At 34.1% G+C, this 23,954-nt stretch overlaps 3 protein-coding genes across 3 annotated transcripts; 1 reads left to right on the top strand and 2 right to left on the bottom strand.

The window, feature by feature from the left end:
• Positions 1–1,367: 1,367 nt before the first annotated feature.
• Positions 1,368–8,844, bottom strand: LOC107038783 (baculoviral IAP repeat-containing protein 5). Its single transcript, XM_015258048.2, has 3 exons — positions 8,697–8,844; positions 2,092–2,413; positions 1,368–1,758 (listed from the first exon to the last, which is right to left on the bottom strand). Exons 1-3 carry the CDS (start codon positions 8,708–8,710, stop codon positions 1,645–1,647), a joined length of 450 nt encoding a protein of 149 aa, XP_015113534.1. The 5' UTR covers positions 8,711–8,844; the 3' UTR covers positions 1,368–1,644.
• Positions 8,845–8,954: 110 nt separating this feature from the next.
• On the top strand, positions 8,955–21,501 carry LOC107038778 (cilia- and flagella-associated protein 52). Its single transcript, XM_015258036.2, has 10 exons — positions 8,955–9,081; positions 9,346–9,545; positions 10,563–10,740; positions 12,323–12,572; positions 12,696–12,972; positions 15,164–15,336; positions 17,078–17,226; positions 17,381–17,678; positions 18,619–19,142; positions 20,879–21,501. Exons 1-10 carry the CDS (start codon positions 9,036–9,038, stop codon positions 21,070–21,072), a joined length of 2,289 nt encoding a protein of 762 aa, XP_015113522.1. The 5' UTR covers positions 8,955–9,035; the 3' UTR covers positions 21,073–21,501.
• Positions 20,456–23,930, bottom strand: LOC107038784 (autophagy protein 12-like). Its single transcript, XM_015258049.2, has 3 exons — positions 23,630–23,930; positions 23,424–23,560; positions 20,456–21,243 (listed from the first exon to the last, which is right to left on the bottom strand). The coding sequence occupies exons 1-3, from the start codon at positions 23,793–23,795 to the stop codon at positions 21,121–21,123; spliced, it is 426 nt and encodes a 141-aa protein (XP_015113535.1). The 5' UTR covers positions 23,796–23,930; the 3' UTR covers positions 20,456–21,120.
• Between the last annotated feature and the right edge of the window lie 24 nt (positions 23,931–23,954).

Raw genomic sequence — 23,954 nt, 5'->3', positions numbered from 1 at the left:
GAAGGAATACTTCTTCTCCATGAGGATATGAATGGAAAAATAAAACGATTAAAAACTTCATCCGAGCATTCAAATTTTCCGGCAATCTGTGTGAAGCCCTTCATTAATTCAAGTCAACTCAAATAAAGCAGCTTGCAGGTAACCTTTTTTCCTCCTTTTTGTTCTTTTGTGAGCATCAAACCATCCCATAATTCCTTGAAAACTAAAAGGTTCAGGGAAGAATGCCAACAAATCCCTTCTAGTGGACAAAATTATCTCGAACTGATCCTTCCCCCTCAACATTGATTTGCACCCCCACTCCACGTGCGTCACTATTTTTTTTTTAATTAATAAGCCAAGATTGTATCACCATATCTCCAGTATCAACCATCTCTAATCCTCATGTTCGGTATTACTGTGAAGAAATTCTTCTTCTTCATGAGGAAATGAATGAACAAATAAAACGATTAAAAACTTCATCCAAACATTCCAATTTTCCGGAAATCTTTGTGAATCCATTCATTAATCCAAATCAACTTAAATAAAATAACCCGCAAATATGCTTCACGTATGAAAAATAATATTCTACTGGAGTTCTATAAGAAATCTATGGAATTCTATTAGATATTGGATAAGAAAAAGTCAATAGATTTCGAATTTCTGTTCCAATTTTTCTCTTGAGATTTTTCCGCCGGATTGTGTTTCGTTTTGAAAAAAATTACAGAATCGGAGTCGAAAAAACTTAGAAAATTAATGTCCAAGCATTCTTTATAGAAAAAATCTCAAGACAAAAATTCAAACAGAGTGTCGAAATCTATTGACTTTTTCTTATCGAATATCCCACAAAATCAGCGCAAAAAACAAATAGAATTTTCAATAGAATTCCAATATTAATCCTATAGAAACTCCATAGAATTCCAGTAGAATTTTCTAGCCAATTCACTAGGTTTTCTATTGATTTCTTTCATGCGTATTTTTTCCTTCTTTTTGTTCTTTCCTTAACTTCACACCATCCCACAATTCCCCGAAATCTGAAGACTTTAGGGAAGAATGTCAACAAATCCCTTCTGTTGAACAAAGTTATCACCAACTGATCTTTCCTCCTCAACGTAGATTTCCACCCCCACCCCGCAATTTTTTCAAATTGATAAGCCATGATTGGCTTGCCTTATCTAATGTCAACCGTCTCTACACCGTCAAATACCTCTCTTTAGATTAATGTCATACTGGGAATTACTCTCTAGTCTCTCTCGACTTTCCTTCGAAATGAATACAAAGTCCAAGGCAATGGACAAGTGGAAAATCTCGAATATCTGGGTTTACATACTGATGCAATTAACAGTCTGACGTGAAATCGTGGTGAATAAATACTGCGGAATACCCTCAAGTGATGATTGAATGATTATTTATTCGATTGCTATCAGCTACAATGGAAGTTTTTCAGCTGACAACAATTTCAATTCCTTTATTGTTCTGATCAACGTGAAAGATGAAATGCCTAATTATATTTTGGAAATTTCCTCGGTTTCAAAGCATCGAGATCAGGGGATCTTTCGTCACTCATACATCGTTTAATGACAAATATGAATAAAAAAATTGCGATTAAAAAAATATAAAAATTGTACAAAGATTAAAATAACTTATGCTTAATTAACTGATATAGTGCTATTTGATGCTCCTCTTGTTCTTTCGCGATTTTTGCAGGAGTTTTGGAATTTCAGCTGTTAATATCTTCATTTCGTTCTCCAAGTTCTCTTTCAGAGACTTTACTCTTTGCTCCTGCGGGGAAAACCGTCGAAGATAATAATTAGATCATCAGATTAGTGGATCAAATAGAAGAGGAATTCGAAAAGTTTCGATAATGGAGGAAGAGTCGCAGTCTATTGAACACACGAGTCGGTTTTTTAAGGATGTCCACATGAGATAAGCATCATGATTAAGATATCAACGTAATGAATTTTGCAATCAGCTTCAATGTCTTATCTTGAGTCTGAAGCATAGCCATAAATCAATGCAATGCAGAACCGACGACTATTGGAATGCCACAAGTTTTCCCGGAGTGGAAGCATTATCAAGGTATTATGGGATTAATTGAGTAATTGGAAAACTTACACACTGACTTCTGTAGTATTCCTGCAGCAATGCAAATGTTTCCTCGAGCGTCCAGTCTTGTTCTACGGGTTTGTTCAGTTTGATGTAGGGACAATTGACCTGGTGAGACTTGTGCTCCTCCCAGGGATCATCAGTGGCCTCCCAACCGTCCAACTGTTTCCCACAGAAGAAACATTCAGCGAGATCTGGCTCCTCTGTACCATTGACAGCGAAGAAGCCAGCTGCTGCCATTGCTTTTGGATTGCAGGGATCGTTGTGGCTGAAAGGCCAGTTGTTGAATGTTTCCAGTCTTCCTTTGGACCCGAATTTTGGATCGAGACATCTGGAATTTATATTAGCAAGAAATTGATAAACACATTACATCCACATTTCTAACGAAACTGCGAATTTCAGGACAAGTCCCTTAATGAGTCTATTTCCTTTCTCATAAAGTTGATTGACAATGAATGATTGTTTTGATTGTTAACTTTTTATTCGCCTTGCGATTGGTTGATGGATCAATCAATGACTTCCATGACTACGAGGATGTTATTGTGCGTTACAGCGCTCACTTGAAGGTGGTCGCACGCGACGGCGCGCATAACTGCCTAGTATTAATATAAATTAAATAAAAAGTAATGAACATGATTTTTTTTCACTTTTCGTATTCAAGAATGTTTATCATTATTTCCGAAAATCACATGATTTTGTATGCAATATACAATGTCAATACGAGTGCGAAAAAGTGTTTATGCCACTCATGCCTGAAACCGGCTGGATTACACACTCGACGCTTCGCGTCTCGTGTCTAATTCAGCTAACGACATAAAGTATTTTCTGACGAATGTGGCTTTGTAGGCCGAGCCGAAGGCGAGGCTATAATCACATTCGTCAAAAAATACTTTTGGACCGTGTGATGAATGCAATTTTTCGTCAGAAGGCCCATAAACCGCGATTCTAACCGAGCGAAGCTCGGTTAGAATCGAGCGAAGCAAGGTTAGAATCGCGGTTTACCGGGCCTTCTCACGAAAAACACTTTTTCATCACTTATGTGTAAAGTGACATTTGACGCATATTCCGCGTGCACAAAATCATACTTTTCACACATCGTGATGGAAAATACGGTTCGATACTCTTGAGAAAAGTGTTCTTTGACCCTTGGGAGGGTAGCAGACACCTCCCACGGGTCAAAAAACACTTTTCTGACGTGTGGAAAGTGTGTAGGGCTCGCCGAAGACAAGTGCTATCCTCCCAAGGGTCAAGGAAAACTTTTTCCACGAGTATCGAACCCGATTTTTCATCACGATGTGTGAAAAGCGGGATTTTGCACACGCCCAGCGTGCATAAAATTTGACTTTGCCCACAAGTGACGAAAAAAATGAGATGTGTCACACATGCGTGCGAAAAAGTGGAACTTTACACATTAGTAACACAATATACTATTTTCGGGGGTGCGAGGTGCCTTCGGCGCATGCTACCCTCCTACGGGACAAAAAACTCTTTTCCAACGAGTGTCAAACGCTATTTTTCATCACAATGCGCATCAAGTAGGGTTTTACACGCGGAGCATGTGTAAAATGTAACTGTACCCCAAACCTTATTCTTCTTAGATGAGGAAAGTCCTTGGAAGATTGAAGATTTTCCAAACAAGAATAAACATACAGACAAGAATAGTAATTGATACTGACCTTACTTTCTAGAAAACTCCACAAAAAAAAGAAGAACACAAACCTTTTTTTTGCTCATGAATCGGTAAATATTTGAGTTGCAACAAACGAAACATTCTTCAGACAAGAATAAATCATTTAAGAAATAACTGGTTTGAGTTTGATTAAATCGATAATGATGACGATAACTCATCCCTGAATGTGTCTGATTGTAGCAAATTCGAATGAGTTATTTTGAGAACTGTTTATTCTTGTCTGGAAAATCTTCAATCTTCCAAGGATTTTCCTCATCTAAGAAGAATAAGGTTTGGGGTACGAATTTTTTCATGCTTAATCCCTGATGAAGGGTCACGAGGGTCAAAATAGGGATCGCGAAGTATAAAATGAGGGTCAGAATAAGAGTTACAATGGTCACAATAAGGGTCTAAAGCAGGGTCAATGGGGCTCTCTCTATATTATAAAAATCCAAATCAACTTCTGGAGATAAAAATTTGGTACTCGAAATTAAGAATTGAAAATTAAGGATCAAAAACCAAGTGACCCTTAATTTTTTGGCTTAAAAAAATATTAATTAAGCCCCTGTTAATCAACTTTATCCTTCAGGAAGGCTCTCTCAATAATCCTACCTCAATCGAGTAAATTTAAACGATTTATTATAAATATTAATGGAAAATAATAATAAAAATACAACTCTATGGTCTCGACAATTTCTCACACTTCTCTCTGTCGACTCTCCTCTCGCCCGCTATTCTCTCCTCTCACTCTTCTAAATCTATCCTACTCTTTTTCTTACTCACACACTCTACACGGAGAGAAATTTTCTAGAAAAATTCTAATACGAGTATTGGAAAAATCACAATCCACCGGCTGTGAAAAATTCTAGTGCTGTTAAGGTGAAATTTCTTGGTATTTCTGGTAAAATTTCTGAGGATTTCTGTGAAATTGTCACAGAAATACGGGGAAAATTGACGTTTTCCCCAATAAAATTTCTAGTTCCGGCACTGAAATTTTTTTCTGGCCGTCACTTTGCACGTCTTTTCCCGCGCTAGCACTAGAATTTTTCTAAAAAATTTCTCTCCATAAGGGTCAGAAATGAAGGGTTAAAAACCATGGGTCAGAATAAGTGTCCAACAACGGGTCATGGGGGTCAAAATAACAGTCAATTGAATCATATGAAGGTTGACGAGCAGAATGAGCAGGGGGCGTAGCCCCCTAGTTAAGAAAAAAAATTGATGGATATCAAGACAAAATTGTTTATAAAAAAGATCTGATAATTCTTCGTATCATCCGAGCATGATAATGTGACATTCTACGGGATGACTTACGATGGAATGATTGTCAATTTTATGAGTGTTGATTGTTAATTTTTTCACTGACAATCTTGGAATAGTATTTTTTACCGGATTTATTGATTTCTAGGATGTTTGGATGTTTGGTCACCGCATTTATTAGTGTTGTCAATTTTAGAGTGCAATCCTATCGTGGACACGAGGCAGTTGGAGGGAACTATCTTCGTTCATCAATGGATTATCTCAAGAATGGCTTCGAGAAAATTGCAGACACCGAGATAATTCGATATGGAATGAGACAAGTTATGTGAACTTGAAATAAGTTAAAAAGTTATGTCAACTTCTCCATTAAATTCATAATGTTTATCCAAGAGAATGGACACATGTACAGTAGGATGTTGATTTTTATACGCAGTTTCCTCTTCAATCGTGTCTCATTATAATAAAGTAGCAAAGCGATGAACCATAATGGTGATTTATTACAATCAACGGTGTTTGTAACAATTTACACAACTGCATCATTAAATTTTAGGAGAAGTTGAAGTTTACCAATCCAGTTACACATTTAGCAATCTGAATTCCACATTCTATAATAGGGAACTAGCGATTTTTTTGGTTCAAATAAGACTTGTTTGAAAAAAAAATTTTTTCTCTCAGTGTAAAATTCAGATCGCGCAATGTGTACGCCGAGAAAAAAATCCAATATCTGAAACATAATTAGCCAAGACAAGTAATTTTTATTCAATCGCTTAATTCTCCCAGAGATCTCAACTCACGTGGCTCGAGAAAGGTCTTATGTTTTAAAATATTCTTGTATTCAAGTCTGATTAAAAAATTAAATAGAAAAACTTAGCGAATTGGCTAAAAAATTCTATTGGTATTCTATTAAAATGCTAAGAAATTCTCATTAAAATTCTATTTGTTTTTTGCACTGATTCCATGAGAAATTTGATAGGAAAAAATCAATAGATTTTGATTGTTCCATATGAATATTCTCTTGAAATTTTTTCTATAAGAATACTTGGCTATGGATTTTCTAATTTTTTTTCACTCGAATCCTGTAATGCAAAAAAAACAAAAGATAGCGGAAACAACTTAGAAAATCCGTGCTCAATAATTTTAATAGAGAAAATCTCAAGAGAAAAATTCAAACAAAAGAATCGAAATTTATTGACTTTTTCCTATCAAATACCTAATAGCATCTGCGCAAAAAACAGAATTTTAGCCAGCATTCTCTAGAATATTAATAGAATCCCCATAGAATTTCTATAAAATTGCAATCAGATTTTCTAGCGAATTCGCTAAGGTATCCTAGTAAATGTTTTCATACGTGAAAATCTGAAACAAATTCTAAACGGAAGTTGATACGAATGAAAACATTGAATCGGCGGTTTAGTATTATTGATGATGATTAATTTAGAAGTACCAAAACAACACCGAGTATCATAAGGAAAAATTATTGCGAGGCTAGAGAGAAGATTAAAATGTAGAAAAAAATATAAAAAATCAGAGAAAATTAATAAAAATGTTATGCGAATTTTATACGAAAATTGTCGTCAGTGTCAAACTTTTGTGATAAATAATTTATGTTTCAGGGTACCTCGAATGTACAGGATGCCCTTTTCAAACAAGCAATTATTGTTTAAGAAAATCAGTAGTGAAGTGGTCAAAAGATTTAAGTCAATTCCATTCTAGCGTCAGTTCTCGATGAATATCTCAATTCTAAAGGAGTTAGCAAATTTTTCCTGAAAATCTTTTTTGTAAAGAAAAATGAAGACTATCGCAAAAGATCTTACAAAAATTTCGCTTTCTTAAATTCCGAGTTATTCAAGAAAAATTCAACTGGGAGCTCAGTCGACTTAAACCGTTTGACCACTTCACTATTGAAATGATTGTAGAGAGAATTCGATGGATTAATTTTTTACTCTCGTCAAAAATGTTTTAATTAGCAGAAAAAAAATTATCTGAATTGAAAATAAAAAAAAACAAGGAATAATTCGATTAAGAAATAGTTAAATGCAGCCGAAACCCCTAATTTCTGGACCACTGGGCCGTATTTATTTATTTATTAAATGTCAATCAATAGGAAAAATAATCACATGATTATACACGAGTAATATTATTTAAAATTTCCATTTTATGTATGGAATATTCAATGCAAGGTGATATCGTCTAGAAATCGACCGGTTTACTCTTCTTGGATATCCTTAACGCACAACATAAAGTATGTCAAAAATTAAGAGACTCTACTGTGCATAACAGGTAATTTTGTTGAAAAATGCTCCCGATATTGAAGCAAGCCTTCAATTTTAGTCAACATTGACATGTGAAAACTCAAGATATGGTCCAGATACAATTATAAAATAGGAGAGCACGCACGAAAAAATTTAATAGAAAAACCTATCGAATTCGTTGGAAAATTCTATTGACATGTTCAATAGAAAAAATTCAACAGAAAAAGTCAACAGAATTCGATTTTTCTATATAACTTATTCTCTTCATATATTTTTTATAGAATTTGCTCGACTCAAATTTCCCAAGTTTTTTTCATTCTATTTTTCTTGTCTTCTCATCAAGAAAATCAAACGAAAAAACTTAGAAAATTTGAGCCGAGGAAACTCTATAGAAAATATCTCAATAGAATAAGTTATAGAAAAATTGAATTCTATTAACTTTTTTTACTGAATATTTTCTATTGAACATTTCAATAGAATCGGCCAAAAACTAATAGAAGAGTTCAATAGAAATTCAATAGAGTTTTGTAACGAATTCGATAGGTTTTTCTCTATTAAATTTTTTCGTCCGTGAGAGTGGGGTAAAATGGACACTTTTGACTTTTTCTTCAACTGTTAATGACAGGTTGAATTCTTAATTGTTGGAGTATATATTATAGCTCTTTACTGAGAGCTTATTTAATGAGATTATGCGTCCAAAAACGAAATATAAACATGAACAATAATTTCATAGGGAAAATGAACTGAGGGTTCTTTGTGTTTAGGTGACGAAATGATGATATTCTTTTGGTACAGACGTTTCTTCCTCGTGCTATATCAATGAAGAAAGAAAATCACAGGGAAATTTACGGCGTTTAATAATTATTTCATGGCCCATTTCCATTATTAATGAAATGGAATTTTTTTTTAAGGAAAAGAACAATTCTTTCGATTTGTGATGGGCCTAAACTGATCTCAATTGAAAAATCTGTTTCTGAGTTAGGGGAGGGTGGGGTAAAAGGACACTGGACTTTTTTAACATTACTCATAACTCAGAGACAAATTTATTAATTGAGATCAGTTTAAGCTCATGACAAAGGGAAAGAATTGTTGTTTGTATTGAAAAGAAAATTTACTAAATTTCATCAACATTTCAACCCGTCATTAACATTTAAAAAAAAGTAGTGTCCATTTTACCCCAGCCTCCCCTGTAAATATTTATTAAAATGTCAAAAGTGTCCAGTTTAAGCCACCCTCTCCTGTCATCAATAATAAATTTGTAAGCTACAAATAACACCGATAAAATTGCAATAAAATTCCGCAAAAATGAACGATCACTCATCCCAAGCACAACACACCTTTAAAGGTTAATCCTGCTGTCTGTCATCACACGACACTCAATCAATCATCAACCGATAAAAAACGAAAATACCATTGATAAATCCATAGACACTTACGCAAACAGATCCATCCTGTTATTTATGTCGTATTATCTTCTTCCGCAATAATATGATCAACGATTGTTTATGTTTATTCTCGTGCCGAGTGGTGCTGAGCCAGCGGATCACGTTCAACGGCCGTTTGGAGCAGCCGAAACTTTCGAAAATTCAGGGCTACCAAATCACCGACACTAAAATCCATTTCCATGACTTTGGCGAGCCTGACGTTGCCACGGAAACCGCGCGGGAATTATTGCTTTCACTAAATGCAATCATCAGTGTCTGAGCGTCTAATTCATTCATTCTATCGAATTAAACAAAGTTTTGTCATCTGTTTTTCAAGTTAATTTGACTCCGATGGACGTGCAGGAACTGAATATACTCGGAATTATTGGATTTGATGGTGCAAAATTTATTCTTAAGTTCACTTTCTCCGTTCGGTCCAATAGTAGGAGAGAATGGGGCAAAATGGACACTTTTCACTTAAAAAAAAAATTTCAGTAGCCAAGTGGTAAACCGGATTAAGTCGATTTAGACAATTGACCAGTTTTTGACGAATATCTCGGAATCCAAAAGAGTGTCCATTTTACCCCACCCTTCCCTAATAATTTGATGTGATTTTTTGATGTTTTTTTGTGTTTTTTTGATGTTTTTGTTTGCGGTCCAGGGAGAACGAAAAATGCATTACATATGCATCCGGATGGCAAACATCTTATTTATTCAATGGGGAGCAAAGTTACTGTAAGAAATGTTGATAGTGGACATCAGGAGTTTCTCGCTGGGCACACGAACGTCGTCACTACACTGAGTATTTCACGTTGCGGCTCGTTCATCGCTTCGGGACAACTTACACATCTGGGGTTCAAAGTAAAGTGATTTTTAATTAATGATACGGGGGCCATTCAAATATTACGTTATAGGGGAGGGTGGGGCAATACGAACACCTGGGATAACACGGAAACTCAAAAAAATTGCGAAAAAATATTGTTTCCAAAATGCAAATTTTTTTACATCACGCATAAAAAAATTCAATAAGAATTCGCTAGGTTTTCTATTGGAATTCTATTGAAAAATTCTATTTGTTGTTTGCACTGATTCTATTGGATATTTAATAAGAAAAAGTGAATAGATTTCGCATTTCTGCTTGAATTTTTCTCTTAGATTTTTTCTACTAGAATTATTGAGCACAAATTTTCCAAGTTTTTTTCCGCTAGATTTTGTTTTGTTTTGCATTGCAGAATTCGAGTGGACAAAACTTAGGAAATTGATGCCTACGAATTCATAGAGAAAAAATCTCAAGATAAAAATTCAAACGAAAATTCGAAATTTATTGACTTCTTCTTATTGAATATCCAATAGAATCAGCGCAAAAAAAACAAATAGAATTTTTCAATTGAATCCCAACAGAAATCCTATAGAAAACTCATAGAATTCCTATAGAATTCCAATAGAATTTTCTAGCGAATCCGCTAGGTTTTCTATTGAATTTTTTCATACGTGATTGTTTCATTGGGCAATCTGGACACCTGATAAATCCCTATAAAATGAACTAAAACGGACGCTCAAAAAATTTTCAAAAAAATTTGCAATAATCCAATTTTTTAAAATTTGCTTCTTGGCAAAGTCCGCAACCGAAAAATTATTCAAGAGTGGGGTAAAATGGATAATTGACAGCAGTCTCCCCTTAATTATTAACATTTCAAAAAAAGTCAAAAGTAGCAATTATGCCTCACTCTCTTCTACTACTTAATCACTGAAATGTCATGAAGATTATTTCAAAATTTCGCGGAAACTAATCCTTTTATTTCGAAGATACATATTCAGGCCGACCTCTTCTCTCAATTTCATGTAAATACTATTGATGATTTATTGTTTTTTTGTTAGGCCGCTGTTATCATATGGGACTTTGATGGGAAAAAGAGGAGGGGAAGTTACGAGATTCATAAAGCTAAAGTTGAAGACGTTTGTTTCACCTGCGAAGGCACTTATCTCATTAGCTTAGGAGGAAAAGACGACGGGAATATCGTAGTCTGGGACGTCTGCAATAATTCAGCAGTATGCGGTAATTTTTTCAAACCTTTGAAAATTTCGAATTTTCCATGAATTTCCTTGAAAGTGAGATCTTTAATGGTTTATTCGAATGTGATGTTTCAAATTCACTCAAGTATGTGTAAATAAAATTTTTATTTTAGGGCTAAGGGGAGAGATAGAAGCGCATAAAAGACAATCGGTTGAATAGAAAACAAGTGGAAAATTGCTTTTGTATTGCGTATAGTATAGTTATTTTTGTTAATAAATTAGCAATATGCTTCCGAACGGTTATTTTGGTGATTTTTTTCCATTGTATATTATTCATAGCGTATTTTATTTTCTTGAATTGAATCTATTTCTTTCCAAATAATTGTTTTAGATTTCCCACTTAAGGCCCGGGTGTACTATCTTTCGAATTTTATCTGGATTTTTTTTATCTTTCGTAATCCAAAATTGTCAATTAAGTGGTACATCATGTAGAAATTCCCAAAAATTATCATAGAATAATAAAAAAAAAGAAAAAATTCTTAATTTTTTCAAACAACGTTTTTAATTGAGATTCAGAATTCAGATTCGCTGTGGAAAATTATCTATTAGCTGTCATTTTCCATGGTGGATAATAAAACACTAACTCCTTATGGGAACTGACAGCTAGGTATCTCAATTTTCAAAACAGTGGTATGTAGTCATCTGCCATTTTTATGTGATAAAATTGTGATTAAAAAATTCTCCAAAATATTACAACATTCTTCAAAGAGCCTTTTCCGTAATAAATGACTCTGTGCAGTGTGGGAAAAGATTTACGCAACAGTCTTCCTCCTGCATGATAGTAGGTGACAGGCCGCCATTTGTCACCAGTAATCAGATACATTTTTCAATTTTTTGTTATTCAACTTATTCTGAATATAAATTAAAAATGCTCTTTGAAAAAATTAAGAATTTTTTCGACTTTTTTTTGATTATTCATTCATAATTTTTCAAAACTTCTGCAGGATGCAGGACTTAATTGGCAATTTCAGATGACGGAAGATGAAAAAAACATCGAAATAACGTTCGAAAAATAGTACACTCGGGCCTTAATGAAACTTCTAAAAATTTCTGAAAAATTCTATGAAATATTATTAGGAATATTTCATTTATACATAATTGAATACATTCTAAACGTCACATTTAAAGGAACCATTAGAAAGCTAACTTTCCGGGGAATTCATGAAAAATTCGAAATTTCCATAAATTATCCTAAAAATCCAATTAACCGAGACAGTTATTGTAACCATCTTCTAACTTCGATATAGTCGTATAGAAACAAACATATTAAGTTATGATTGAATTCATTTGAAGCGCAATATCCAGAGATATCTGCGGAATTCAGAGTTTCGAAAAATACGAAATTTTGGAAAAATTTCACAGAAATCAAAATAACGATTGTTGCTATCCCTTTCATGTTCGAACTCGGTCAAAAGGAGATTCCAACGAATTTTTGAAGCTGTCATTTAATGAATTTAGTACATTTTTTTTAAGTTATCGTGTTACGATAATTTCCGCAGTCATTTCTATTCCCAACTTTCACCGATCAATTTTTCAATATTAATATTCATCTGATGCCTTCAAAGGTGCCTACGCGAGTACCGAAATAACCGGGACCGCAATAACCCTCGCCACTTTAAACCATCGAAATCAATGTTTCGTAACGGGCGGAGAAGAGAACCTGAAAGTTTGGAGAATAAACCCAGAGACTCGTAAAGTTTACGGGGTTCCAATCAAAGTTGGTAAACTGCGGAGATCCATTAACTGTATTACAATAGACGATAAAGATGAGGAAGCATACTGTGGGACTTCCACTGGGGACATAATTAGAGCTCGGTAAGGAACTCACGCGTGAGGAATTTCTCTTCACGGAAACTGCATTCCATTTTCCTTGTTTTTGACATTCTTATTAACAACAGAAGAATTTTCCTCAATCAATTCATTTTTTCCTCGTCTCAGCCTCAACTACGATACTGATTTATCGAGAATGGAACCAGTACAGCCTCCGGTGATGATCGGATGCTACTCAAAAATCTCGACGAACCCGAAGAAATTAAAAATGGGAACCGGGGATTTATACTCTGGAGGAGTTACGAATGTTGTCATTCTTCCTGGTAGAAAGATAATCGTAGCCACTGGTGATGGAACAGTGGAGCTCGCTGGGGTCCTGGAACACCCGTCGAGCCCATCGTGCAAAGAGGCTGTTAAACTGCCCACAACTCCGCAATTACGACCAGTAAAATAGATTTAATTACCTGGAAATCTTCATTCACTGAGAATTTTTGACGTGGATAGAGTGAACAGTCTAATTATGGAACACTCAAGGGTCTTGGAGGTTCAGACAATGATTTAAAAATAAACTATTGTTTGAAAAAATATTTTTTTAAACTGGTCGATTCCAAATTCAGTAGATTTGAGAGAAAAAAAAACACATTATGTAATGGAAATAATCGGGAAGAATGAAAAATTATGTTCAAGTCCAAAAGACCTATAACTGAACAATTTTGCCACATGTGGAACATCGTGCGCCCAATTACGGAACATTAGGACTTTGTGAGATGATCAAAGATTTTAAACCCGAAGTAATAAGGATATTTTTGTAGAAAAATGACAACAAGTTCAGATTGTAATTGAAAATTGCAATTGTGATGCAAATTTTATTATGCAAAGAAACTCTTACTAGTAAGCAGCCGTAAAAATGAGTTACGTCGATCACATGAACACAAAACTCGTCTTTCTTCGTATATGAATTTGTCAGAACAATTTAACAAGCAATAGAAATATAAATGTCATTATATTTTCAACTTATCAATTATTTATATACTTTTGACTGAACCACTCCGGCACGTGCCAAAGTAAAAACCTCAGTGCTCCGTCGATTGGACATGCCATGAAAACCGAACCCAAATGGCGGAACACCCATATATTTGTAGAAATAAGAACTTTCAAATTCAATTAATGCAAAAATATGAAAATATGAAGCTTTTAGGATCAATATTAATCTGGACTTACATTTGATGATTATTTTCCCAAGTAATTTCGTTCGGCACATTAGCAGTCACACTGTCACATTAACTACTCACCTGTTGCAAAATGGCAATTAATTAAGTAATTTAATTTAAATAATTTAATTAATTTATAATTAAATATTCAAAACAATTCTCGGAGTTTTTCAGAAATAATTTTGAAAATGGCAGCTGGCAGGATTTATTTCCATTATTGAGCGGGAAACAGTAGATAGATCACCAAATATATTCTCATATCATGGATGGAAATATTGACTGGATTTTTAAAAAAATCGATTCGATAGATAGGTAAACATTCCATAAATCTGACAAAATATTCAAGTGTTCCGTTAATTGGAGAAGGGGCGGGGGGAGTTCCGCAATTGGACTGTTCACCCTACGTCTATGGTTTCATTAAATGAGGGGATGATTTTGGAAAAAAAGTATTTATGCTGCAGCGCCACCTATTGGAATTCTAGATAATTCTAGATTTTTATAATAAATTCGACAAAATTAATTAATTAAATTATTTAAATTAATTAATAATTAAATACTAAAAACAATTCGCGGAGTTTTTCTGAAATATTTTTGAATCTTCTTCCATATTTGAATCATGAAGAGAACTGCAGCAATCAATGTAAAAATTTCCAAAAAATTCTTAAACCTTCTGGAGAATTCTAGAAATTTATTGAATGTTGGAAAAATAAAATAGTAACATCCCAATATATGAAAAAAAAATCTTGAAAAAGAAATTTCTAATTGGAGGCTCCGTGACTATCGGAGAAATTAATACGAGAATTTAATTATTAAAAACCACGTAGCATAATTTCACATCAAAATTCCGAAATATTTTGCTTGAAAAGACCAGATTCCTGTAAAGATCAATGAATTTCCAAAGTGAACTTGAACTGATCGAATCTTCATTTCAACGATTTTTTGACTACAAAAAAAATTTTACTCATCCAATCAATTGTATTTATCCAATTTTACATACATGTATTTTGCTTGACTTCATGTTTCTCAAATTCTTTCCTAAGAAATCTCATATTTAATATTTGCTAACTCGAGAAAAAAAAGATTTATTTTTTTGTAATATATCTCTAATTTTTAAGAATTGATCTTTGATTCCAGAAATCGATTCCTAATATTTGAGAACAATCTAATCCTAATCTTTCGCAATTTTTGACACTAACTCGTATTACTCTAAACTCAGGATTATGTCACTGGAAATAAATGATAAAATCACTTGATTTCACGACTTCTCTGTGAACGAACAAGTTTCCTGATCCAAAACACATTCATTCGACAAAAATATATTTTTTCTCAGGGTATAAAAAAAGGCATAAATAACGGGGCAATTGACAGCCGACATTCTTTACCGATAATTGCGTTAACTATTCACCATTTAATTATTCATTACAGATGATGAAAGCACGTGTCGGAGGCTCAGTGACATCCATCGTGAGGCACGGCAAAAACTCGTTTGTCGTTGGAACGTCCTTCTGCGAAATTTATCAAATTTGTTTAACAGACTTCTCACCGAGGATTACCCTAACTTGTCACATTGACGCAGTTTACGATATTGCATTCCCTCAGTAATTGAAATCTACCAGTACTAATAATTATGTTATCAGATGAATTTTTTCAATTGAATGGAATGAAGAAATACGACGTTTGCACGGAGAAAAAAATTCCAGAAAAATTACTGTGGTAGCACGGTAAAATAGGTTCATTTTGACCCGGCAAAACTCCCGTGCCAGTACCGGAATATCTGTCGTGCGCCACATGAATTTTTCGCGGATTTACCGTGAAAAATTCTTGTACTCCACAGCAAATTTTGCGGTGGTGGCACGGTAATTTTTTCGGGTCCAAACGGACCCATTTACTGTGCTGGCACAGTAATTTTTCTGGAATTTTTGGCTCCGTGAGGATGAAAAAAATTGAAAACATATATATATATTTTTAATTTATGAAAGAGGGAGGGAAACGTAGGAACGGGTGGGGCAAAATGGACGCTTTTGACATTTTTTTCCATACAAATAACTCAGAAATGAATTTATCAGTTGAGCTCAGTCTAAGCGGATCACAAAGAAAATGAATTGTACTTCTCATGAAGAAAATATTATCCCATTCCATTAGCAATTTAAAATGTTAATAACATTTGAAAAACAGTCAGAAGTGTCTATTTAGCCCCACTTACCCCTCTATATGTCATAACACAGACATTTCCAATCGCTGATAACTTATTAATTCTTTAGTATTTATCAAAATGAGAAAAGACGTACGTGAGACAAAATTTCATAGAAAAACCTAACGAATTCGCTGCAAATGTTTTTTGGATTTCCGTTTAATTTTCTATTAGTTTTTGGTCGATTCTTCTATACAACTTATTCTGTTGAAATATTTTCAATAGAAATTCTTCAGTTCAAATTTTCTAATTTCTTTAAATTTATTTGTTTAACGAAAAGAAAAGGAAAATAGAGTGGAAAAAATTAGAAAACTATGAAAAGTCGAAGAATTCTTATAAAAAATGTTTCAATAGAAAACTGGGTATAGAAAGATGCAGTTTTGCTGATGTTTTCTATCAAACAGTTTCTGTTGGACATTTTCTATAAGAAAACACGCACAGTAAGCTGTGGAATTCTTCAAAAAAATCGGCCAACAAATAAATAAAAATTTGAGATATTCGCTATAGATATTCTTCTGCTCAAATTTTCCAAGTTTTTTGTTTTATTCTTTCCACGAAAAGAGAAGAAAAATAGCGTAGAAGAAACGTAGAAAACTCATGGCAAGGAATCCCTATAGAAAAAGTTTCAGCGATCAGTCGACAATCATTCCATTTGTAATATTTTGTAATATTATTAGAATTTGCACCTTTCTATTACTATGATTTTGTTATCTTACTTGAAATTTAAATATTCGATTGATGATTAATTTGGTAATTGAAAATTGTTGGGTAATATTGTCAATTAACACAAGCTAAATTTAACTTATTTAAAAATTGATGATTGTTCTAATTCCTGGAATGTTTTAATAGAAAAAGTTGTATATAAAGATGCAATTCTACTGAATTCTTCTATAAAATGGTTTCTATTGCCAATTTCCTGCGGAATTCTTCAACATAATTAAACAAAAACGTATAAAATTTTCGATAAAAGTTCGATCGAAATTCAACAGAATTTCCTACCGAATTCTCTAGATTTTTCTATGAAATTTCCTCGCGCGTGCGTGTCTGTCCTCTTTCATTCAATTTTAAAATCAATCAACTTCAAAAAGTCATTGCAAAATCCCAATTTCTTCTTGTGATAATCCGTATCTAATTATGATTATTTACAGCAATTATTCTGAGATATTTGCAACCGGAAGTAAGAACGACATTCGATTATGGCATTTAGATACGCGAAAGGAATTACTCAGAATCACAGTACCTAACTTTGTATGCACGTGTCTCTGTTTCTCGTACGACGGAAAATTGATTATGTCTGGTAATTGGCATGCCATAATTTTTTATTGAGGCTCAACAGAACGGCAGTCACTCAATTGCTATTGTTATCTGAAGCGGTTCTAGTTGAGAACTCATTACGTTCCACTCCTCAAATGTCTCAAGGATAATTTTAAGCATAATTTTTTTCCAATTAGCGTGGAACGACGGAATTGTTCGAGCCTTCAGGCCCCAGAGCGGAAAATTATTCTTCGCTATTGAGAATGCTCACGTGAAGGCAGTGTCTGCTCTCTGTCTGACGAAAGATGGGAAGACACTGGTGACGGGGGGATGCGATGGGCAGGTGAGATTCTGGAGGATTTTGAAAAATGTTCAACAGCTCAGAGCATTGCTGAAGGAGCACAGGGGACCCATTACCGCTCTTCATGCCTCCCAGAGCGATGAGGAGGTCGTTAGTTCGAGTACTGATGGAACTTGCATCATTTGGGATGTCATGTAATGATTGATAAATATTCATAAATTTTATTAGCCACCTTCAGCGTCGACGATTCAAGAATAAAAAAGAAAAGTGTTGAATCGTGAATTATAATTATTATTGCTGACAGTTTTTGTAGTTTCAGTAATTTCGTTATCATTATCATTATTCAATTCTCGAATGAAATTTATTTTAAGAAATTTCGGCTTTTTTTGAGCATCATTAATTTTAATGTTGTCGAGTAGAATTTTAAGTCAAAATGGTTTTAGGTCAAATTTTATCTCTTTTTTAATTCATTCGCATCAATAAAACAATTATGAAATTTCAGATTTGGTCCAAACTTCGCCATAGATTCAACCATTTTCAATTATCAAATTTCTGAATTAATTATAAAATTTAATTTTATTTAAATTATGTGAGAAAAATTTGAAAAAAATCATAAATATTCAGCGCCATTGAAACTGCATTTTGCATAGATTTATTATTTTTTAACCATTCGCTAATTATAAATAAATGGTTGGAATTGTTTAAACTTTCGGAAAAAAAATTTTTAAGCATGAAATCGATTTCTGGTCAAATTCTGAATATTAATAAATTTGTTACGTTTCATTCGAAAGATAGTACACCCGGGCCTTAAATTTAAAAATATTCTATCAAACAATAATTTAGGTAGGAAGATTGACGATTATTTGGATAATCGAAAATCAAGTACCTAAATTTAGAATCAGCTTGTTAACTAAAAAATTACATTTCAGTATTATCAAATATTTTATTCACCATCAATCGAAAAAGTCAGCTAATAAATTCTATAACATTTTAAATTTGTTAAATACCATTGAACTTTGAACAATATAAGGAGATAATCCCTTTTTAATATTGTCAAAATCTAATATTATTGTCTATCCCTGTTAGAAAGAATTGAGCTTCATGCAAGTTCCCTATTGAAAAAATGTTCTCTAGGAACTGCTGCCGAAAGCAAGTAATGATGGGGAATACAATGCACATGTCAGCGAGATTCCACCCGAGCGGTCTCCAAATATTGACCTGCGGTAGCGACAGGAAGATCAGCTACTGGGAGACCCTGGACGGCTCCCTGATTCGGGAAACTGAGGGTTCGACAGTGGGAGCCCTGAACTGCCTAGACATAAGCCCAGATGGTCGTTATTTCGTCACCGGGGGAAGTGACTGTCTGTTGAAATTCTGGGACTACCACACGGCGGAGGTGACGTACGTGGGCACAGGTCACGCAGCCATCATCACAGCCTGCAAATTCGACTCAAAGGGCACTCACATCGTCAGTGCAAGTGCAGACGGTGCTGTCATCATCTGGAGGAGTCCAATAGCCCTTTCCCTGGATTCTGCGAAGAGTTCGAAGCACTCTAGAGCCTCGAGGTGCTCCAGGGAGTCTAGAGAAGTCAGAGAGGAGAACATTGACAAGATCAGTCAACGATCTGGGGATGAAAGCGTCAGGACAGTCCACGAGAGTGAATATCTTACTCGATTTATTTTGGGGGCAAAAACGAATGTCTTCACACACCTTTTGTAGACATGTTTCAAACACAAAAAAACGTCTGAATAAAATGAAAATTTGTTTGAATTTCAAACATGATTTAAGATGTCTGGGCACCGGTGCGTCGGACATTCAAACACGTTTTTATTTTATTCAGATGTTTTTCAGTTTCTGAAAAATGTCTACAAATTTCAAATTTAGAAATTTAAGGCCCGGATGTACTATCTTTTGAACGTTATCTCGATGTTTTTTTTCATCTTTCGTCATCTGAAATTGTCAATTAAGTCCTGCATCATGCAGAAGCTTTGAAAAATTATGAATGAATAATCAAAAAAAAAGGAGAAAAAATTCTTGATTTTTTCAAAGAACATTATTAATTTGTATTCGGAATAAGTTGAAAAACAAGATTTACGGTGACAAATGGTGGTCTGTCACCCAATATCATGCAGGGGGAGACTGATTTCGTAAATCTTTTCCCACACTGCACAGAGACATTTATTACGGGAAAGGCTCTTTGAAAAAAGTTGTAATATTTTGGAGAATTTTTTAATCACACTTTTATCACATAAAAATGGCAGATGACTACATGCCACTGTTTTGAAAATTGAGATACCCAGCTGTCACTTCCCATGAGGAGTTTGTGTTTTGTTATCCACCATGGAAAATGACAGCTAATAGATAATTTGCCACAGCAAATCAGATATTTGTAATTTCTACTTTTTTCAACTCATTCTGAATCTCAATTGAAAACGATCTTTGAAAAAGTTCAGAATTTTTTCTACTTTTTTAAAAAACAATTCTATCATAACTTTTGGAAATTTCTACATGATGTACCATGGTGGATAACAAAACACCAACTCCTCATGGGAAGTGACAGCTTGGTATCTCAATTTTCAAAACAGTGGTATGTAGTCATCTGCCATTTTTATGTGATAAAAATATCATTAGAAAATTCTCCAAAATATTACAACTTTTTCCGAAGAGCCTTTTCCGTAATAAATGTCCCTGTGCAGTGTCGGAAAAGATTTACTAAATCAGTCTTCCTCCTGCATGATATTGGGTGACAGGCCGCCATTTGTCGCCGTAAATCAGATACATTTTTCAATTTCTTATTATTCAACTTATTCTGAATATAAATTAAAAATGCTCTTTGAAAAAATTAAAAATGTTTTCTACTTTTTTAAAATTATTCATTCATAATTTTTCAAAACTTCTGCATGATGCAGGACTTAATTGACAATTTCAGATGACAAAAGATGTAAAAAAACATCGAGATAACGTTCGAAAGATAGCACACCCGAGCATTAAATGTAAATTAAATATTTTATACCAATTTTAATAGTCTTTTACAATCTTGTCACCTGGTACCAGGAACTTCTCATATATTAAGCCCTTACATGTTCCGTTACTATTAATGATGGGTCAGGGCCAATAATATCATATAGAATGCAAATTGGACCCCTTCTCGATTGATTTGAGAGCTTGCCTACGAGACCTTCTCATCATCGATGACCTCTCTAGATGCCCCGACAATATTTCAGAGAATTCTAAAAAAAACTTTTCTGGCATTTATCGCCTAAATATTGATTTCAAAATGAAAAAAATTGTCCACCAAACGCACTAATTATAACTTAAAATCACTTTAATGTCTTTAAATAAATTAAAAATTCTTTCATCGAATAAAAAATGTTAAATGTGAAATATTCGTAGGTAAACATTCGGAGGTCTGCGAATACGATCCGATAAGGCCGGCCCAGGACAGCTGCAGGTGTCGAGAGGAGAAGCAAGCTCCAGTCAATCAGGAGCATTCTCCACTGAAGAGGAATGAGTCCCTGGGAGAGGCCAATGGCCAGAGACGTCTGGAGAAGAGTGAATTGTGCCTCGCAATAACTGGCGCACAGTGATGAAGACCTGGATGATGGATGATTTTTTTATTAAAGCTGTCTTTAATTTCAACCCCATGCTTGGCTCTTGCAGTAGTGGATTATTAGCTTCCCATCTGTTCCGTAGCACTCGTAGAGGTTTTTCACTGTTTGGTCGGGGGCTGGAGCGAATGTCTGGTTTATGTAGAGAAACTGGAATTTAATTGATTTTAGGGGTTGAGTAAATTTGGAAAGGATGGAGATTTGGCAATTCTGGATTTGATTTTTGATTTGGGCAAGGGAAGTCTTTTCGATGATCAATAACTTAATATTATTACAGTGAGAGAAACATTCATTTTAGAAGTACGTTTATGCTTATATCAAGAAACTGATGGTTTAAAAATCTTCAAGAGCGAAATATCTTGCACTAAAAAAAAATCATCACTTCTTTAAAAAGAAATCATCATTTCTTTAGTCATGAAACTTTGCACTTGTCCTAAGGACGAGGACAATTTCTTGATGACAAGAAAGAAATATCTTAAGGCCCGGGTGTACTATCGTTCGAATGTTATCTGGATTTTTTTATCTTTCGTAATCCAAAATTGTCAATTGAGTGGTATATCATCTAGAAATTCCCCAAATTATGACAGAGTGATAAAAAAAAAATAGAAAAAATTCTGAACTGTTTCAAACAGTGTTTTTAATTGGGATTCAGAATGAGTTGCAAAAAGCGGAAATTACAAATATCTGATTCGCTGTGGTATGTAGTCAAAACTGTGGTATGTAGTCATCTGCCATTTTTATGTGATAAAAGTGTGATTAAAAAATTCACCAAAATTCTACAACTTTTTTCAATGAGCCTTTTCCGTAATAAATGTCTCTGTGCAGTGGGGGAAAAGATTTACGAAATCAGCCTTCCCCCTGCATGATATTGGGTGACAGGTAGCCATTTGTCACCGTAAATCAGATACATTTTTCAATTTCTTGTTATTCAACTTATTCTGAATATAAATTAAAAATGCTCTTTGAAAAAATTAAGAACTTTTTCTACTTTTTTAAAATTATTCATTCATAATTTTTCAAAATTTCTGCATGATGCAGCACTTAATTGACAATTTCAGATTATGAAAGATGAAAAAAAACATCGAGATAGCGTTCGAAAGATAGTACACCCGGGCCTTAAACTAATTAAAATTGAATTAATTCATTTAATAGTGTTTTAGCCTAAATTCTAAAAAATTTTAATGCAAAAACCACTTGAGTTAATTTGAGAACTTATTGTCTTGATATGAATCAACTATCCGCATCTTTCGGACAGGTATCTGTTACGATTTTATATAAATCCAGGAACACAATAGATAATTATCAACAAAATGTATTTAGTTCAGTCAATTCAAAAGCACATCTGTCAATTATGAAGAGTATCAAAAGGCATAAAAAAAGTTGAAGAATATGAACAGAGTTCAGAGTCTTAAGACAAACAAAAACACAATCAGACACTTTGATTTTCTCAACAGTATCAAATTTCTTGGCGTAAGATTTGTTTTTGTTAGCGTGAGATATTGTAAACTTGATAATTTTCGAATCCTAAGCCTAAGTAAGGATGTACCTTTCAAAAAACTTGTCTTCTCAGTGTAGGGTGGGACAATGGCATAACATTCAATTAATTTGATGCCATTATGAAAGTATTATTTCAAGCACATCTAAGTACCTTTGACAGTTTCTCCAATTGTAAATTTGGAGATTTTCAGCGATTATAAATTCAATTACGTTTTTTTAAAACATTGCCTTATGAATGAATCATGGAATTTGTTTTATCTCACAAAAACCTTATTTTTGGCATAAAATCAAATTGTCAAACAATCCTATGTGAACAAATTCGTTAAAATGTCGAAGAAAATGTTCTTAAAATTGAAAACTGATTGATTACAAGCAAGAAATGTCATTTCTACCACTACTGCTTAGTTATTCGATACTCCCACCCATATTTTGGTTCCGAGAAATGTTCGTTTTATGCGAAACCAGGGATAGTAATTTTTCCTTTCAGCTATTCAATAATCACAGACAAGAAATGAATTTTTGAATAAAGTAATAATGAAGATATGATAGCAATCTTGTAACTTAGGGACAACATATTTCTTTCCAAGAAATATTCTCTTCCTGGAAAAGCAGCAGCTCCTGTGAATGATCCACCAAAATACATTGAGCCAAATATTCCGTTGTTATTGAAAGCAGAGTAATTGCTCGTGTAAAGAGGCTTTCAAATTTGAATCAAACAATTTCTTCTTTAGTATTTTTCATCTAGCAATTCTTTCGGCTCAAGCAAGACCTGTGTAGGAACTTGTTCGTTTTTCCCTCACTGAACTATTAAAAAAAGAAAATAGAAACTTTACCAATCGTTCATTAGCATCCAGTTTCAAGTATTTCTTGACGAATTCTGAGATCCGCCCAATCTGTTGATCAGGACTCACTGCCCATTTTTTCTTCTTCATGATTGGAGCATTGCCAGTTGCCTTCAGCAATATATCAACTGAAATGAAAGAAAAGACGTTATTCACAAGTTCATTTGCATTTATCCCCATTCCTTGAAGAAAATTACTTTTTGTTTTGTCCTTTGCAACCGTCTGGGGCTCATCTTTCTCAGCTAAGCTGCAATCAGGTGGGATCGAAGTCTCAGCTGCCTCACCCTCAGCCTCTGTGACCGCCTTCTCACTCTCCTCGACAGTCTGATTCGAAGCAGAATCCTCCTCCTCCTTATCTCCCATCACTCGACTCTAAATTCCCGATATTTGATTGATTAAAATTCCATCGATGCTCACGATTTTGGGGAAACCACTCCAAATGTCAAAGTTTGTTTTCGTTTGAGGTTATGGTCGACAATCTGATATTCGTCTCCCTTCAGCTGGCAACAATGGATCCTTGGG

Source organism: Diachasma alloeum, unplaced genomic scaffold (genome assembly GCF_001412515.2).
Source record: "Diachasma alloeum isolate Michigan unplaced genomic scaffold, Dall2.0 Dall_scaffold_00288, whole genome shotgun sequence".
In the NCBI taxonomy this organism is placed as follows: domain Eukaryota; kingdom Metazoa; phylum Arthropoda; class Insecta; order Hymenoptera; family Braconidae; genus Diachasma; species Diachasma alloeum.
This window is presented reverse-complemented; position numbering and strand designations above follow the sequence as displayed.

Bases quoted from the DNA above. Each gene is read 5' to 3' on its own strand.
- LOC107038778 (XM_015258036.2), top strand. From the start codon at position 9,036: ATGGACGTGCAGGAACTGAATATACTCGGAATTATTGGATTTGATG. The intron at 9,082-9,345 runs GTGCAAAATTTA...TTTGCGGTCCAG, and splicing joins CGGAATTATTGGATTTGATG to GGAGAACGAAAAATGCATTA. The intron at 15,337-17,077 runs GTAATTGAAATC...GATTATTTACAG, and splicing joins TACGATATTGCATTCCCTCA to CAATTATTCTGAGATATTTG.
- LOC107038783 (XM_015258048.2), bottom strand. The intron at 1,759-2,091 runs GTAAGTTTTCCA...TTTTCCCCGCAG, and splicing joins AATACTACAGAAGTCAGTGT to GAGCAAAGAGTAAAGTCTCT.
- LOC107038784 (XM_015258049.2), bottom strand. From the start codon at position 23,795: ATGGGAGATAAGGAGGAGGAGGATTCTGCTTCGAATCAGACTGTCGAG. The intron at 23,561-23,629 runs GTAATTTTCTTC...CTTTCATTTCAG, and splicing joins TGCAAAGGACAAAACAAAAA to TTGATATATTGCTGAAGGCA. The intron at 21,244-23,423 runs GTAAAGTTTCTA...ATTAAATTCCAG, and splicing joins TGGATGCTAATGAACGATTG to TTTCTCTACATAAACCAGAC.